At 33.4% G+C, this 16,901-nt stretch overlaps 1 protein-coding gene across 4 annotated transcripts in view; it reads right to left on the bottom strand.

Annotated features, from left to right (window-relative positions):
* Window positions 1-9,028: 9,028 nt before the first annotated feature.
* ralyl (RALY RNA binding protein like) overlaps window positions 9,029-16,901 on the bottom strand; it is a 146,550-nt gene continuing 138,677 nt past the window's right edge. For 3 of the 4 annotated variants that reach the window (XM_016446030.1, XM_016446028.1, XM_016446029.1), the window contains 5 exons: window positions 15,228-15,341; window positions 13,361-13,489; window positions 11,656-11,696; window positions 10,223-10,257; window positions 9,029-10,051 (listed from right to left, as the gene is read on the bottom strand). In XM_016446030.1, the coding sequence (XP_016301516.1) occupies window positions 10,225-10,257; window positions 11,656-11,696; window positions 13,361-13,489; window positions 15,228-15,341 (317 nt within the window). In that variant the 3' untranslated portion in view covers window positions 9,029-10,051; window positions 10,223-10,224. Of the gene's footprint in view, window positions 10,052-10,222; window positions 10,258-11,655; window positions 11,826-13,360; window positions 13,490-15,227; window positions 15,342-16,901 lie in introns of all 4 variants that reach the window. The other variant, XM_016446031.1, reaches the window with a different exon arrangement.

A 16,901-nucleotide genomic window follows, 5' to 3' on the forward strand; every position in this document is an offset into this window, starting at 1 on the left:
GAATGGTCAAAGGTAACTTTTACATTTAATGTTTGCAAAATGATAATATAAATCATCCCCATTTGCCGGTAGCAATTGACTTCCATAGTATGGTGGAAAAGAAATACTATTGACTACTATTGGTAGTCAATGTCTACCAGCAACTGTTTAGTTACCAACATTCTTCAAAATATCTTTGTTTGTGTTCAACAGAAAAACAAAACTTGTACACGTTTGGAACAACTTGAGGGTTTATAAATTATTATAGAAAAAATATATATATATATTTTTTTTCAACTTTCTATTGACTATAAGTAAATTTGCAACTTCATGGAAACTAGCAGTTATTTAAATATTAGTATACTGTCTGTTTAATATGTGCTAACACTTTATTTTGATTGTCCCCCAGCACACATTCTAGTGACTATAAGTAACTAGATCAAGATCATGTCAACTTGTTCTACTAACCCTAACCTAACAGTCTACTAATACTCTAGTGAGAGTTAGTTCACATGTAGTTACTTACAGTCAACAGAACTTCTAAAGTACAACTACAGTAAATGTTCACAGAACATACTTTTGTTAGCCAGGGTCAGCATTCCAACAAAAATGCAGGTATTTGCATTTGTGTAAATGTGAATGATGCTGCCCTGAATGACTCTGAGGGACAGAGACGTGTGTGTTTGCTAGTGAGACAGTGAGTGTTTATCAGCCAAAGAGAAGGTGAGTCGTTAAGTGGTTATGTATTCCAGACGGCCTCTGTGCCCTGGCCGTGCTGTATTCATGAGATAGCATGAGCACTTATAAATGGATCAAAGGACAAAACCAAAGGCATTGCTCATGAAACCCTGCAGAGAAGCTCCTGTTTACAACCTGAGTGCCCCATCTCCACATTTACCTTGACCTGAATAAAGCACGCACCTGATTAAGGTGCTTGTCATGGCCCGGTACCAGCCGTACCATTGAAATGCCCCTTAAGAAAGAAAAATCTCAAATGACATCTATTTAGATTTCCCCTAGACAGTAATGAGATGAAATAGAGGACAAACTGAGGCTTTAGCTCCCGCTTCTCAGATTTCTCTCTTAAGAAAAAGACACCCTTTGTTTCAGAGGAGATCTCAACAAAGTGTGCTCACGTTTGCCAAGACACCAAAAAGTGTCTGCAAGAGTTTTTAATCACCTCAAATATGTCTTATCAAAATCAACATCTGTGCCAAAGTTACTAAAGTTGCAAGAATCACCAGTGTTATTTATTTTATTTTATTTTATTTTATTTTATTTTATTTTATTTTATTTTATTTTATTTTATTTTATTTTATTTTATTTTATTTTATTTTATTTTATTTTATTTTATTTTATTTTATTTTATTTTATTTTATTTTATTTTATTTTATTTTATTTTATTTTATTTTATTTTATTTTATTTTATTTTATTTTATTTTATTTTATTTTATTTTATTTTATTTTATTTTATTTTATTTTATTTTATTTTATTTTATTTTATTTTATTTTATTTTATTTTATTTTATTCTGTTTATTATGATTTTATTTTATATAATTTTAATTTAGTAATTTTGTTGTTGTTTATTTATTTATTCCACTGTGCTTTTTAAGACACTGTGTAAAGTTCAACTTTTAAAAACTTTTAGAAAACCTTATTTTTCACTCATTACTTTTGTGTTGTCTTATGTTTGCTTGTTTTTTTGTTTTTTTACAATGTTAATCCTGACATGAACAATTGTAGTCAGACTTTTTTATATATAAATAAATAAATAAACAAACAAACAAATAAATGAATAAATAAAGTCTGGGTTGAGGTTTAGGTTGAGTATATCAGTAGATATATCTGGCTTATTGCTCATATATGATATGTGGTTCATACTCCAAACTGAGCAAAAAAATAAAAAATAAAAATACAATTTGATGCAGTTTGGTGCTGTTATATGGACAGAAATAAGATACAATTTTGATTTGTTTTATGGTCAAAACTCTGTAGTTTCAAAAATATATAATGCATTGCAATACAATGATTACTGGGAGATGAAAAAAAAACATTCCTCAAAAGGCCTGGTTTTAACATTTTAACATGTTTTTTTTCCAAAAAAAAATAAAAAATATGCATAATCAAGTGAACCTAAGTTGCTTCAGTCCACCATTGTAGAAGTCATATAGAAGTTATTCTTACATTTATAAAACAAAACAAAACCAAAAAAAAACATAAAGATTGCATGCATAATGTGTAACATGACCTAAAGGTTGACCGGTTTTGCAATTCTAGTATTTTACTTTCTAAAAAGTATAAACTGTCCATCAGATGAGAGAAGTCATGTAGAAGATTTTTCAACAAAGTTTTGATTATTTTGATCATTTAGAAGAAATTAGCATATCAAATATGATACAGTAGGTTTTATAGGGTTAAAAACAACACTTGTAACATAGCTCCATTATGTCCAAGAGCTATGAAAAAGCAATAAAAATTTCCTCTGGGGACATGCACAGGAAATTTACATATGACGGATTTGATAAATTCTGTCCAATATGACGAAATCGTGGCTCCAAATGACAATACTTCAACAGCTGAATCACAGACACTTTGGATGGATGACTTGTGGCTGTGTGGGCTCGTCTCTGCCAGTATGAATGACTTATAGGACTAGAGGAACAGATGGGTTGTGGGAGACATTCTCGAGAAGCCAGAGCGAGAAATAATGAGAAATGCAGAGAGAAAAGACTAAATGAGTGGGACACTAGCAAGGCAAATCTCCCTTAAAGATACAGGAAACAAGCAGCATCTTGCCCACGATAAACCTTGTTCTCATTGTCACCGTGGGTAGAGAATATCTAGATCCTAGCAGCTCGTATCCATTTGAGTGCACCAAAATACGGCGGCTTTCTGTGGCAGGACAGAATAACAGTGAGGAAATAAACGTACGTTGGGAGGACATGTCAAAAAGATAACTCAGAGGGGAGATGCATCGTGAGGAACACAGGAGAAGATCCGGGACGCTGACAGTCAAAGCAGAGAACAAACATCGGAGCATAAAGAGTAGCAGCCGAGCCGGTAGCAATGCATCATGGGGATTGGCTGACAGGATGTAGAGGGAGATCATTAGAGATGATAGAGAAATAGAACAGGGACACTGAGAAGAAAGTCAAGGGAGGAATGGAGACCAGGGGTGGACTCAAGGAGAATAGATGATTGTGGAAGAGCAGATCAGTAGGATTTGGATCGAGCTCTGATCACATTTCAGGGCTTTTCAGCTTCTGTGTTCCATTTCCATGCAAGCTTATGACTTTTTCTAGATGTAGATGTGTGCGCGGGAGGGTTGGTGTCCGGTTACTGTCACAGAGGGTTCTGAACCGTGTCTAGGCAAACAAGATTCTTGTGAGAATCAATTGGAATCGGTCTCCTTGGCTCACATCAAAAAAATACCCTGGAGGAGGATTGCAGCCCAATACAGCGCTGAAAGATGTGGGAAATTCTTCGATCCTCAAGGTTGCTCACTTGTCCCTGATAAACAGAGGGGGTGAAGTCCATTTTTTTTTTATGGCATGTCAAGAAATTCCAAATCTTTTGTCTTTAATAGGACACAAACGGTTCAGCTAATGACCTCCATGCACCTCTATCTATATAACCATATTTCCATGTTGCTTGTGCTAGTAAATGGCTTTTTAAATAAGAATACTTCCCAAACCTGGAGAATTACAGTGGTGTGGTCCATTTAGCAGTCATAAAATAAAAGAACATTTAAAATGTAGATTTTTTTTTCTTATTTTCATATATATATATATATATATATATATATATATATAATTATTACATTTCTAAAATTAAAGGATTTGTACATGTACTTATTATGACTCCATACATCCTTTTATGACTTCTTTGAGGAGGTAAAGCCATATTCTAAATTATATATAATATTAAGACATTATTTGTATGACAAACTTCCATCAATCTGGGCTGAATATTTTTTAAATGGTGTATATATTTATTAGAAAGCTTTTACAAAACAAAAATATACCATTTGGTAACTAAATTTACTTTGGCATTAAATAATATTTATTCTTAATATAATTAAAACTATTTATACAAAGATCATTTAAACAGTTTAAAAAAAAAAGTTTTATAGTTAATAGTTATTTTCATTTAAAACGTTTATTATTATTATTATTATTATTATGGAGTGTACGAGGGTCAAATGCCCTAAAATGGAGTAATGTCTCATCAGCAGAAGACAGAAGACAGCACACATGGAAGCCTTTCCCACTTCAACAGTGTTGAAGGAAATCAATATGCAATTTTCTCTCTGAATCTGCACTGGATCCAAAAAAAAAATCAATTTTCCATTCCTTCCACCTGAGCTTCTGAACAGCTGGGTCAACAGCTTTTGTTCCTCAGACGACAGTAATTAAACTACTCAGCCTGAAGACTCTTAATGACTTAGAGTTGCATTAATAAATCTAAATGAATGGAGATTTAGCTGGTGAGTGGCAAGACTTAAAAATGAAAGAGATGCATGGAATAAAAAGAAATCAGAGCTTTCTTTGGCATTAAAATGCGGTCTCAGTTCACTTTAATCTCAGTTCGCTGTAATTAAACTTTAAAGGTTCTGTCTGTTACTAATAGTAATAATAAGTTTATTTTATATAGCACCTTTCTGTAAACTCAAAATGGTCACTTTACAATGTTATAACAAGTAAACAACAGCAGGCGAAAGTAACATTAGATGAACTAACAATGAACAATTTATTAATACACTGGAAAAATGGTGTAGAAAATAAATGGCTATTTTTCACAAATAATTACAAAGAAACGGCAAGTAACTTTGAAAAATAATTTTTACAGTGTGCTTTATTAAAATCAAAAGTTATAGTTAAAGTAACGTTAACAGACATTTAAAAATACTGTAACAATTGTATTTCATTAACTAATGACTTAATGTGAAGTGTTGCAATTTAAAAAATATTTTTTTGAATTTGTAAATAAAACAGATTATTGGAATACATTTTACAAGAAAATACCCTTTCAGTTGTTCTTAAACGTGAAAATTTCACATTTAAATGTTACTTGTCACTTCTTTGTTATTGTAAATTTTACTAGCAATTTTTGAGTGAAAGTTGTTTGTACACAATTTTGTTTTCTTCACTGTACTAAGAATATGTATTTTATTTTTCACGATGGAAACTGGTTTGGATCAGGAGATGATCTTGACTTGTTTATCTGTCCCATTGATCATACCTAACCTGCTATCAAGCGTGCAAAGATCATTTAAGAAATGTTATTACTCATAACTAAGAATAAATGTAATAGTATTATGTCATAGTCAACTCTAGATGACCTATCAAAACTCTTTCCATTATTATTTTTTTTTTTTACAGCAGTGCGAGTCATTAGAAAACGTTGCACAGATTATTGTCATAACCAACTTAATTTGAATATTTTGCAAATAAGGCCTGTGGAAAAAAGTCCATATCCAGCCCTGAGCTAATATAATATAAATGTTAATGAAGATTTGTGCAGTGAGCTGGGAGATGAGTATTTATAATGCTGCAAAACCACTTTAACTTTTGGATATGAAATTGGATATTGGATTCCTTCTTTCCTTTTTTGCAGGAGGATATAGTAACACAGCCGACTGTAAAATAAATTAGGCCAATACTGAGTAATGAAAAAATGTGACTATTTGGCGTATTCCTATCAGTTTAAGCCGATATGAAATTTGAAACCTGTATAATTGCTTTCAGTCTTATTTGGGGAATGGTAATGCAGCTGGAATCCATCCAAATGCAAAAGTTTCATTCATAATGCATCCATGTATAAAATAATGATAATTGGATTCTGAAAAGTATTTTGTAAACAACAAATGTCATGCCATGTCCTTGTGATTTTGTTTAGGCTACGATAAAGTCATTGCATATAAAAATGTTGCTGCGAGATTTCACTGAAAATAAATGCAAATATGGCTGTCATAAGTCAGTATGACAACATAGTCGGTCATTTTCTCCATTTATATTAATATAATTAATCAATCAAATTAGTGCTTTCTAAACAGCTTCTTTCCTTTTGTCTCATGAATATTGCTGAAATGAGATCGGGAAGAAGTTAATACAATGAACTGATTCCATGTGAAGTGGCCAGTGGCCCTAATTAACCCAGACATTTGGTTTTGATGTTGATAAATAGAGTGTGTTTGATTCACCATCTGCTACAGCTGCACTCAGGTGCATCCAAACCCACGACAGGTGCTGCGATTCCTCCCCCACAACCTCACATACACACAAAACCAGCGCCAGCTTTCTCTGCCTGCTAAGAATATTCTATAGGCTTAATGTTACTCAAAAGTGGTATTTTGAGGCTGATAAATATTTTAATGTGCATTGTAGTGTTTGAATTTCATTAACTAATGACTTAATGTGAAGTGTTGCAATTTAAAAAATATTTTTTTGAATTTGTAAATAAAACAGATTATTGGAATACATTTTACAAGAAAATACCCTTTCAGTTGTTCTTAAACGTGAAAATTTCACATTTAAATGTTACTTGTCACTTCTTTGTTATTGTAAATTTTACTAGCAATTTTTGAGTGAAAGTTGTTTGTACACAATTTTGTTTTCTTCACTGTACTAAGAATATGTATTTTATTTTTCACGATGGAAACTGGTTTGGATCAGGAGATGATCTTGACTTGTTTATCTGTCCCATTGATCATACCTAACCTGCTATCAAGCGTGCAAAGATCATTTAAGAAATGTTATTACTCATAACTAAGAATAAATGTAATAGTATTATGTCATAGTCAACTCTAGATGACCTATCAAAACTCTTTCCATTATTATTATTTTTTTTTACAGCAGTGCGAGTCATTAGAAAACGTTGCACAGATTATTGTCATAACCAACTTAATTTGAATATTTTGCAAATAAGGCCTGTGGAAAAAAGTCCATATCCAGCCCTGAGCTAATATAATATAAATGTTAATGAAGATTTGTGCAGTGAGCTGGGAGATGAGTATTTATAATGCTGCAAAACCACTTTAACTTTTGGATATGAAATTGGATATTGGATTCCTTCTTTCCTTTTTTGCAGGAGGATATAGTAACACAGCCGACTGTAAAATAAATTAGGCCAATACTGAGTAATGAAAAAATGTGACTATTTGGCGTATTCCTATCAGTTTAAGCCGATATGAAATTTGAAACCTGTATAATTGCTTTCAGTCTTATTTGGGGAATGGTAATGCAGCTGGAATCCATCCAAATGCAAAAGTTTCATTCATAATGCATCCATGTATAAAATAATGATAATTGGATTCTGAAAAGTATTTTGTAAACAACAAATGTCATGCCATGTCCTTGTGATTTTGTTTAGGCTACGATAAAGTCATTGCATATAAAAATGTTGCTGCGAGATTTCACTGAAAATAAATGCAAATATGGCTGTCATAAGTCAGTATGACAACATAGTCGGTCATTTTCTCCATTTATATTAATATAATTAATCAATCAAATTAGTGCTTTCTAAACAGCTTCTTTCCTTTTGTCTCATGAATATTGCTGAAATGAGATCGGGAAGAAGTTAATACAATGAACTGATTCCATGTGAAGTGGCCAGTGGCCCTAATTAACCCAGACATTTGGTTTTGATGTTGATAAATAGAGTGTGTTTGATTCACCATCTGCTACAGCTGCACTCAGGTGCATCCAAACCCACGACAGGTGCTGCGATTCCTCCCCCACAACCTCACATACACACAAAACCAGCACCAGCTTTCTCTGCCTGCTGTTAAGAATATTCTATAGGCTTAATGTTACTCAAAAGTGGTATTTTGAGGCTGATAAATATTTTAATGTGCATTGTAGTGTTTGAACGAGCCACATGAATAACCTTATGACCACCAGTAAATATTATTTTATTCTTAAAGGAACAGTTCACACAAAAAATAAAATTAGCCAAAAACGTACTCACCCTCAGGCCTTCCAATATGTAGATGAGTTTGTTTCTTCTTCAGAACAAACTGGAGAAATTTACTCAAAATGTGTCTTCTGCAGTGAATGAGTTCAAACAGCTGATAAAAACATCATAATAATCCACACTCCGTGCCGTCAGAATGAGAGTTTGTAAGAAACAATCATTAAGACGTTTTTAAATTCAAACCATTGTTTTCGGCTAAAATAAGAGTCCTCTATCCATAATGTTGCTTTTTGCAGTGAAAAGGTAATCTTGTCTGATTCAGGAGAGAAATCTGCACAGATCAAGCATCATTTACAAAGAAAACGGTTCTAAACAAACATGACGGGGGATTTGTGAGAGGACAACAGGGGATGGACTTCCTCACTGGAGGAGGGTTATTATAGATTATGGACTTGTATTTTAGCTGGAACCAGCATTTTAAAATTAAAACCCCTTAATGATGTTTTAGTTTCTTACAAACATGCAGCTTTTCATGTCATAAGACATTAATTGAAGGACTGGAGTTGTGTGGATTATTGTGAGGTTTTTATCAGGTGTTTAGACTCTCATTCTGACGGCACCCATTCACTGGTGAGCAAGTGATGTAATGCTAAATTTCTTCAAATCTGTTCTGATGAAGAAACCAGCTTATCTATATCTTGGATGGAAATTTGCTTTTTTAAGTTTAACCATTCCTTTAAAGCCAATGCCTTTTAGACTGAATTTGAAATATTGCATTCGTTTCCGCTTCACAATAAATATAGAAAAAAAAAAACATTTTTTTTTTATTTTCGTAATTTTTATATAGTGATTGTAATGGCAGTCTTTTCCTAAACCACAAAGCCTATAGCCAGACAACAAATGAAACAACTGAAAATACATTAAAATAATAACATGCCAATCATAAAAATATCTTTACAAATAGTTTACATTTCTATACAATATGAAGTAATATTACTAGGTCTCTGAGCTGAGCTGTTATGAGACCAGCGACCTAAACCGTATAGAATAACCTTTCTCTCAAACATGACACTGATTTCAAAATATAGAAGAGTCAAATGTTTCTAATGGATCCATTTTCAATCAATCTTTTTCTTTTTTTATGCTATACACATCTTTCCACATTCTGATTTAAACAAACAAATTATGTACTGTAGCAGAATGAAAATGTCAGCAGAACGAATATGAATATTCTGAAGCTTTTTCTGTAAATCTGCCATACAAAAATAGAGTTCATTATAACACACTCCATACTGAATGACATCATAGAGAACAGAAACAGTGACTACTACATGTCGCTCCGATTCACACACATATGCATGATAAAACGAAATACAGCGGCAATATCATCTTTACAGTATCATTACAAATTATGACACATTAAGACATAATTAAGTGTTTAGAGTTACTGCGGTCTGACAATATTTCAGTCATCCTGAAGTGTCTAAGTTTAAGAAGTCTGATGAAACTGGCAGTATGGAGCTAAAATGTGTTCATTAAACCAAGTACTTGACTAGTTATTTTACTTGATTTGATCTGGGAAAATTATATGTATTTTGATCCATGGAGTACAAATACACATTACACACACACACACACACACAAAGAAAAATGGGGATGCAGACGCAAGTAATCAAAAACAAGCTGACACAAAAAAAGTTTTGGCTTCTAATGAAACACGTTCATTGTCAGACCTCATATTTTAACATCTTTAAAATTCTAGAATTATTTAAATAAGTTCTCTGTTAATACTGAAGGTTTCAAAAATGCCATGTTACATTTCTGACATTTAAGACTCATTTTTCACTCACAGACCGTAAAAACCTTTCATCTTTGCTTAAGGAAAATTATCCTTGAGGGAAAAACCAAACTTTAGTGTATGCATGAGGAACCTTTTCCTGGAGATATGCAAATCATATATGATTGAATGTGCCAGATGCTATTAAATGAAAAACAGCTGAAGTGACTAGCAGATGCTAAACTTGTCAAAATATTTGCTCTGCATCTAATCAGCCAATCGAGAGCCTTCATGGCCTTTTTGAGAAGAGATGTCCGTCTTCACAGAGTTTCATGTCTTCTGTTCAATGCAGAGTTGATTTCTTCTCTGGATGTAGAACTCTACAAACAAGACTGGATTGCACTTATTTGTATCTGTGATCAATATGATTCATTCAGTCGGTATGAAAATGATTCAGTAAATAAATGCACTTATGAAAGTAAGAATATATACTGTATTAAATCATTTAAATACATCTATGAAATAAAATACAGAGGGCACAATAAACTTACCTTCAGTTGTCAATATCAGACACATGATTCTCCATCTGAAACAAATAAAAAAGAAAATCAGTTTAGGAATACAGAATAGCTCAGCAAAATCTGATCTTTCAAATTAGAAATGCACTTTTATAGACCCAATTTTAATAAACTGCTATGAGCAGTTATAGTCTCACTAATTGAAATAAATGCTATTCTCTTGAACTATTAAGCAGCACAAATGTCTTCAATGATAATAAGAAGAAATGTTTCTTGAGCAGCAAATCAGCATATTAGAATGATTTCTGAAGGATCATGTGACACTGAAGACTGGAGTAATGATGCTGAAAATTCAGCTTTGCATCACAATCACAATTATACTTCACAATATATTAAAATGGAAAACAATTATTTTAAATTGTAATAATATTTTACAATATTACTGCTATATATATATAGTATAAGTATATAGAGTGTGTGTATGTATATATATATATATATAAACTATAGTTAGATATATAACTATTTCTCCACAGATGATATTACTGAGAAAAAATTTGCAGTCTAGACCCATTTAGTTATGGCTTTTCAGTGTATTGAACTATCCATTTTATCCCCAGAATTACAAAAACTTTCCATCTAATAGAGGTACAGTATTTAATTTGGTATCACATCAAAAAGAGGTATCCAATTAATCGAACCATTTTGTGTGTAAAATGCCTCAGGTGGTCCATGAAGACTTTATTTCTAACTCATTCACATCATATCTAACAGCCCATACTCTTTTAGACAGGCAGATGAATATTAACAAAAGCAACAGATGTATTCTGATAGTCTAGCCATTCATCTACTGAGAAAGAGCAGCTCAGGATCTCAAAAGACCTTGAGATTTACTCGCTCAATATTTACATTCATCATAATATATAAACAATCCTGTGACCTCAAGTTCCCTTTTGTAGAAACATATTCAGGGTCCAAAATCACTTCTCTAGAGTTTCTTTTAAAAAGTCTAGCCAATTTTTATCTGTATTGTTTGGGTATCTACCAAACCCAGCTGTATTGGTGGTCACGCTCTGACCGGAAATGTCTGTAACACTGTTGGGAATCTTTTCAGCGGGATTTCGCCTCGACGTTTCCCTCCAGTTTAACCAACGCAGGAGCTCATTAAAATACAGTCAGCCTGTCTCCTCAGTGGGAAGCACATCCTAAATCTTAATTTGACTTTGCTGTTGGGCGCGGTGCTGCTGGACCCCAGTGTCTCCAGAGGTTCTGACTCGGTTTTAATTACAGAGCGTGACAGGGGAGGGTTAAGAGAGCAGGAAGCAGCCCAGCAGAACCCTGTCAGCTTCTGCTCTCCCAGCCCTGCGTCTCTCATGTCCGCAACCATGAATAAATCTGCAGAATTAGCTTCAACGGGGCTTTTCAGAGCCACTGCTGCCAGTAAGGCCTGCGGGGGGCCAACGTACCAGATCAGTGCTGCCTTCCTCATCGTAGTCATCCTCGCCACCATCCGTCATTTCTCCCGCCTCCGCATCCAGCTGTCCTTCCCCTCCCTCCTCTCCGGAGTTGTCTGCCATCTCTGATATCGACCCCTCGTGTAAAGAGTCGCAGTTGTCCTCATATTTCCTATGAGGCTCTGAAGGAACGACGCAGAGATATGAGACGATTATGGCTTTTATCACAAACATTGGTCATACTGAGAGCAAAATTACTTGTTTTTTCATCCCAAAATGATTTTTTTCACCTAAAGATTTAGATAGCACTTAATAGATAGCAAAAAAAAGATAGCACTTGCATATCATTGCTCTTTTGTTGATTTTGATTGCTTCCATTGTCCTCATTTGTAAGTTGCTTTGGATAAATCTGTCGCATCTGCTAAGTGACTAAATGTAAATGTAAAAATTAAAATGTTATCACTCAAAAATGTTTACAATTTGTCATTCCAAACCAGTTAGACTTTCTTTCATTCCAAGAAATATGAAAGAAGTTAGGCAGAATATTATATGCAAACATGATGTATGTTTTTTTAAACTGAACAGGTTTATTGAACTTTTAAAAATACATTTAAAAAAATGCATGTGTTTTTTGTTGAATATCATATTTGATATATCAGGTTTTATGGCTCATATATGTAGTATCATACAGTAAGTATACTTGAGGAGGAAAAAACGCCTCGGTTTTATTCAAACTGATCAAAAATATGCACTTTGGTGCAAATGCTAATATTTATATGGTCAAAAAGTACTATTAAATTTACTTGTTTTTTCATCCCAAAACGATTTTTTTTCACCTAAAGATTTAGATAGCACTTAATAGATAGCAAAAAAAAAGATAGCACTTGCATATCATTGCTCTTTTGTTGATTTTGATTGCTTCCATTGTCCTCATTTGTAAGTTGCTTTGGATAAATCTGTCGCATCTGCTAAGTGACTAAATGTAAATGTAAAAATTAAAATGTTATCACTCAAAAATGTTTACAATTTGTCATTCCAAACCAGTTAGACTTTCTTTCATTCCAAGAAATATGAAAGAAGTTAGGCAGAATATTATATGCAAACATGATGTATGTTTTTTTAAACTGAACAGGTTTATTGAACTTTTAAAAATACATTTAAAAAAATGCATGTGTTTTTTGTTGAATATCATATTTGATATATCAGGTTTTATGGCTCATATATGTAGTATCATACAGTAAGTATACTTGAGGAGGAAAAAACGCCTCGGTTTTATTCAAACTGATCAAAAATATGCACTTTGGTGCAAATGCTAATATTTATATGGTCAAAAAGTACACTTTTTTTTTTTTCAGATTTGTAAATTAAACAGATTATTGGAAAACGTTTTACAATAAATATTATTTCAGTCTATTTTTCAACTTCAAAATTTCATATTTAATTCTTATTGATTCTTTGTAATTATATGTGAAATTTACTAGCAATTTCTGAGTGAATATTGATTATACCATTTTTAATTAAAAAAATTTTATAATGTAAATCAATGTGATCTTTATAATATTATAGCAGACAACTTACATAAAATATATATAAATAGGTTTCCAATCTATATCTCCCAGTCATGTCTTATTATTATGATATTTAAATGCTTAGTTTTATGCTCAAAGCTCTATATCATATTAAATACATTTTAACACACTAAAAAAATCCTCGCCACCATCCGTCATTTCTCCCGCCTCCGCATCCAGCTGTCCTTCCCCTCCCTCCTCTCCGGAGTTGTCTGCCATCTCTGATATCGACCCCTCGTGTAAAGAGTCGCAGTTGTCCTCATATTTCCTATGAGGCTCTGAAGGAACGACGCAGAGATATGAGACGATTATGGCTTTTATCACAAACATTGGTCATACTGAGAGCAAAATTACTTGTTTTTTCATCCCAAAACGATTTTTTTTCACCTAAAGATTTAGATAGCACTTAATAGATAGCAAAAAAAAAGATAGCACTTGCATATCATTGCTCTTTTGTTGATTTTGATTGCTTCCATTGTCCTCATTTGTAAGTTGCTTTGGATAAATCTGTCGCATCTGCTAAGTGACTAAATGTAAATGTAAAAATTAAAATGTTATCACTCAAAAATGTTTACAATTTGTCATTCCAAACCAGTTAGACTTTCTTTCATTCCAAGAAATATGAAAGAAGTTAGGCAGAATATTATATGCAAACATGATGTATGTTTTTTTAAACTGAACAGGTTTATTGAACTTTTAAAAATACATTTAAAAAAATGCATGTGTTTTTTGTTGAATATCATATTTGATATATCAGGTTTTATGGCTCATATATGTAGTATCATACAGTAAGTATACTTGAGGAGGAAAAAACGCCTCGGTTTTATTCAAACTGATCAAAAATATGCACTTTGGTGCAAATGCTAATATTTATATGGTCAAAAAGTACACTTTTTTTTTTTTTCAGATTTGTAAATTAAACAGATTATTGGAAAACGTTTTACAATAAATATTATTTCAGTCTATTTTTCAACTTCAAAATTTCATATTTAATTCTTATTGATTCTTTGTAATTATATGTGAAATTTACTAGCAATTTCTGAGTGAATATTGATTATACCATTTTTAATAAAAAATTTTTTATAATGTAAATCAATGTGATCTTTATATTATAGCAGACAACTTACATAAAATATATATAAATAGGTTTCCAATCTATATCTCCCAGTCATGTCTTATTATTATGATATTTAAATGCTTAGTTTTATGCTCAAAGCTCTATATCATATTAAATACATTTTAACACAATAAAAAAAAAAAAAAAAAGTAAGGACAAAAAATGGTTTCAATCGCTTCAGTCCTGTCAGTGTTCATCTTGAAATATTACTAACAATATAAAAATTATTCTTATGTTTACTTTATGAAAATAAGTAAAGATTTCACAGCAAAAAAAAAAAAAAAACATGAACCACAACCTGTTTTTAGAATTATACTAAAAGTATTTTTTTACTTGCTAAAAAAAAGTCTAAACTATCAATTAAATGAAAGAAGCCATGTAATAGATTATGTGCAACAGGTTTCTCTGCAAAATTTTGATCAGGTTGATAATTTAGAGGCCTTAGAAATTTGCTTAGAAAATATACAGTAGGCTTTATATTACAGTAAACTGTAGAAGTTCAGCAATACGGGTTTAGAATGACTTGAGGGAGAGTAAATGATGAAAGAACTGTAATTTTCTTTTTCTTGAATCTGTATGGATCAAGCACATGCAATAGACCTAAAGTTTGACTCGTGAATGTGCGACTAGCATTGTGCCGTTTCTCAGTGTGTCTGCTAGATGAAAACAGTGCTCTCCTCTACTGGCGAACATAGCGAAATGGGTTTTGCTATAGTAAAACAGCGCAAGATTGCCTGTATAAAAGTTCTGATAAATTGGCTGCTGTCTCCTCGCCTGTCACAGAGATGGATAGCGCATATACACTCCCAATATTTCTCCCCGTACAGCCGATGTTTTCAACCTTATCCCACTAGACTGGATTTTATTCCTGCTCTCTTATAGTTCTCTGTCTGTCTCACCACACTCGGATCTCTGCTGTTTCTCGATCTTCTCCAGGCGGCCCAGAAGAGAGTCGATCTTCATCTTGATCTGAGTCAGTTCACGTTTGATAGTCTGGAGTTGATCAGACTTCACTGCAAAAGAAAATGCAATGAACACACATGAGGCAAGATCTGAGGAGATTATCGGGCATTCATGCTCATCCTTCAATCACCACAGTTAATTCATGTCTGAAGACTCGTTCAGGGCTGTTGGTTCTAAACTAAGAGTTCAAAGAATTCCCTGTCCTGCTGTTTTTAATTTAGTTTTATCCATAATCTCATTCCGACACACTGGTTGATATCGGCAAATGCTAGACCATGTTACTCCACGTGTTTTAATGGATACGGCTTTTATCAGTCAATAAAACCTAACAAGACCTGTTTTCAGCCTGTTGGAAATACAAATGATCACGTTTGAAGCTTTTTTTCTGTTACTTGACTCTGGATTTAATATCAGCATGCTGTTCATTACATACTGCAATAAAAAACATGCAAAAAATATTTATTGGCTATTTAGTGGCAAATAGTAAATCAAACATTAAATTATGAAATGTGTTATGACAAAAATCTAGCGTAGCGTTAGTTCTGGCAGGTCACGTTAGTCAAGCTCGCATCAGCTGATTCTCAGCTGATCCCCATCTACCTATAGGAATATGACACCTATCTAAGCATTCATATATAAGGTCCCTCAGTATTATCAGCAGTTTTCGCATTGCTCAATAGCTAATTAAATGGCGATTTCGGCAGACAAAACACCATTAGCAGGAATCAGGAATTTAGAGAAGTGGAATTAATTTCCCCAATGGTCTCACCTCCGATTCATTTAAGTTCGTTAACTTAAACACGTGAATTCACCGCATTGATCATAAGCCGCCTGATTCGGAAGTAACTGAGTTAGCATTACTTCACGCATCGCTACATAATTGACATGGACTCCACGAGTTATGTAACTGACTTCAGATGGGAACTTCATCCCCAAGAAGGATATCAAGAGATCAAGCATCCCCGTCACAGCTGCTTTGTTTCACTCTCTCGAACGTCTTCACAAGCTAAGGTCCTTTTAATGCTCTCAGGTTTGGCAACATGCATGTTGCTAAGGCTATCTGTCTTGCTTAGGCTCATTTAGTTGTTTTCAGTTACATGCTTGTGTTGTGCTAGTTTATGTGACCTATTGGCAATGTGCGGTACTTATCTGTTGTCACTGGCAACACGCTTGTCGCTGAATATGCTGCACTTAAAGGGGGGTCTAATGCTATATCATGCATTCCGAGTTGTTTACACTGTTAAGAGTTGGATTCTTATGTGCACGCGCGCACTCAGCGACCCGAGCGAGAGCGAGCCGCTCTACGCGTTTCGTTTATGGTTAACTTACTGAAGTCATCGGCTCAGCGCTGCAGTTACTTGCTCGAGAAGACTGTCTCTAAAGATGTGTGTTTTTGGATGTGAGGAAAAAATGACCTTCTTCAGTGTTATGTGAACAGTGGATGCAATTAGTTTTTTCCGGGGCAGCAATGGAGTTTCACGAGCGTGTTTGTTGTTCCCGTGACGAATGTTTTATAACAAGGTACATTCTGACACTGGATTTGTACATAGTTTGATACTGAAAGACAGAGCAGTCCCAGCGATAAAAGATCCCGGTCATGACTAGGAACT

The sequence above is a fragment of the Sinocyclocheilus anshuiensis genome, unplaced genomic scaffold, assembly GCF_001515605.1.
Source record: "Sinocyclocheilus anshuiensis isolate Anshui unplaced genomic scaffold, SAMN03320099.WGS_v1.1 scaffold119, whole genome shotgun sequence".
Classification (NCBI taxonomy): Eukaryota; Metazoa; Chordata; class Actinopteri; order Cypriniformes; family Cyprinidae; genus Sinocyclocheilus; species Sinocyclocheilus anshuiensis.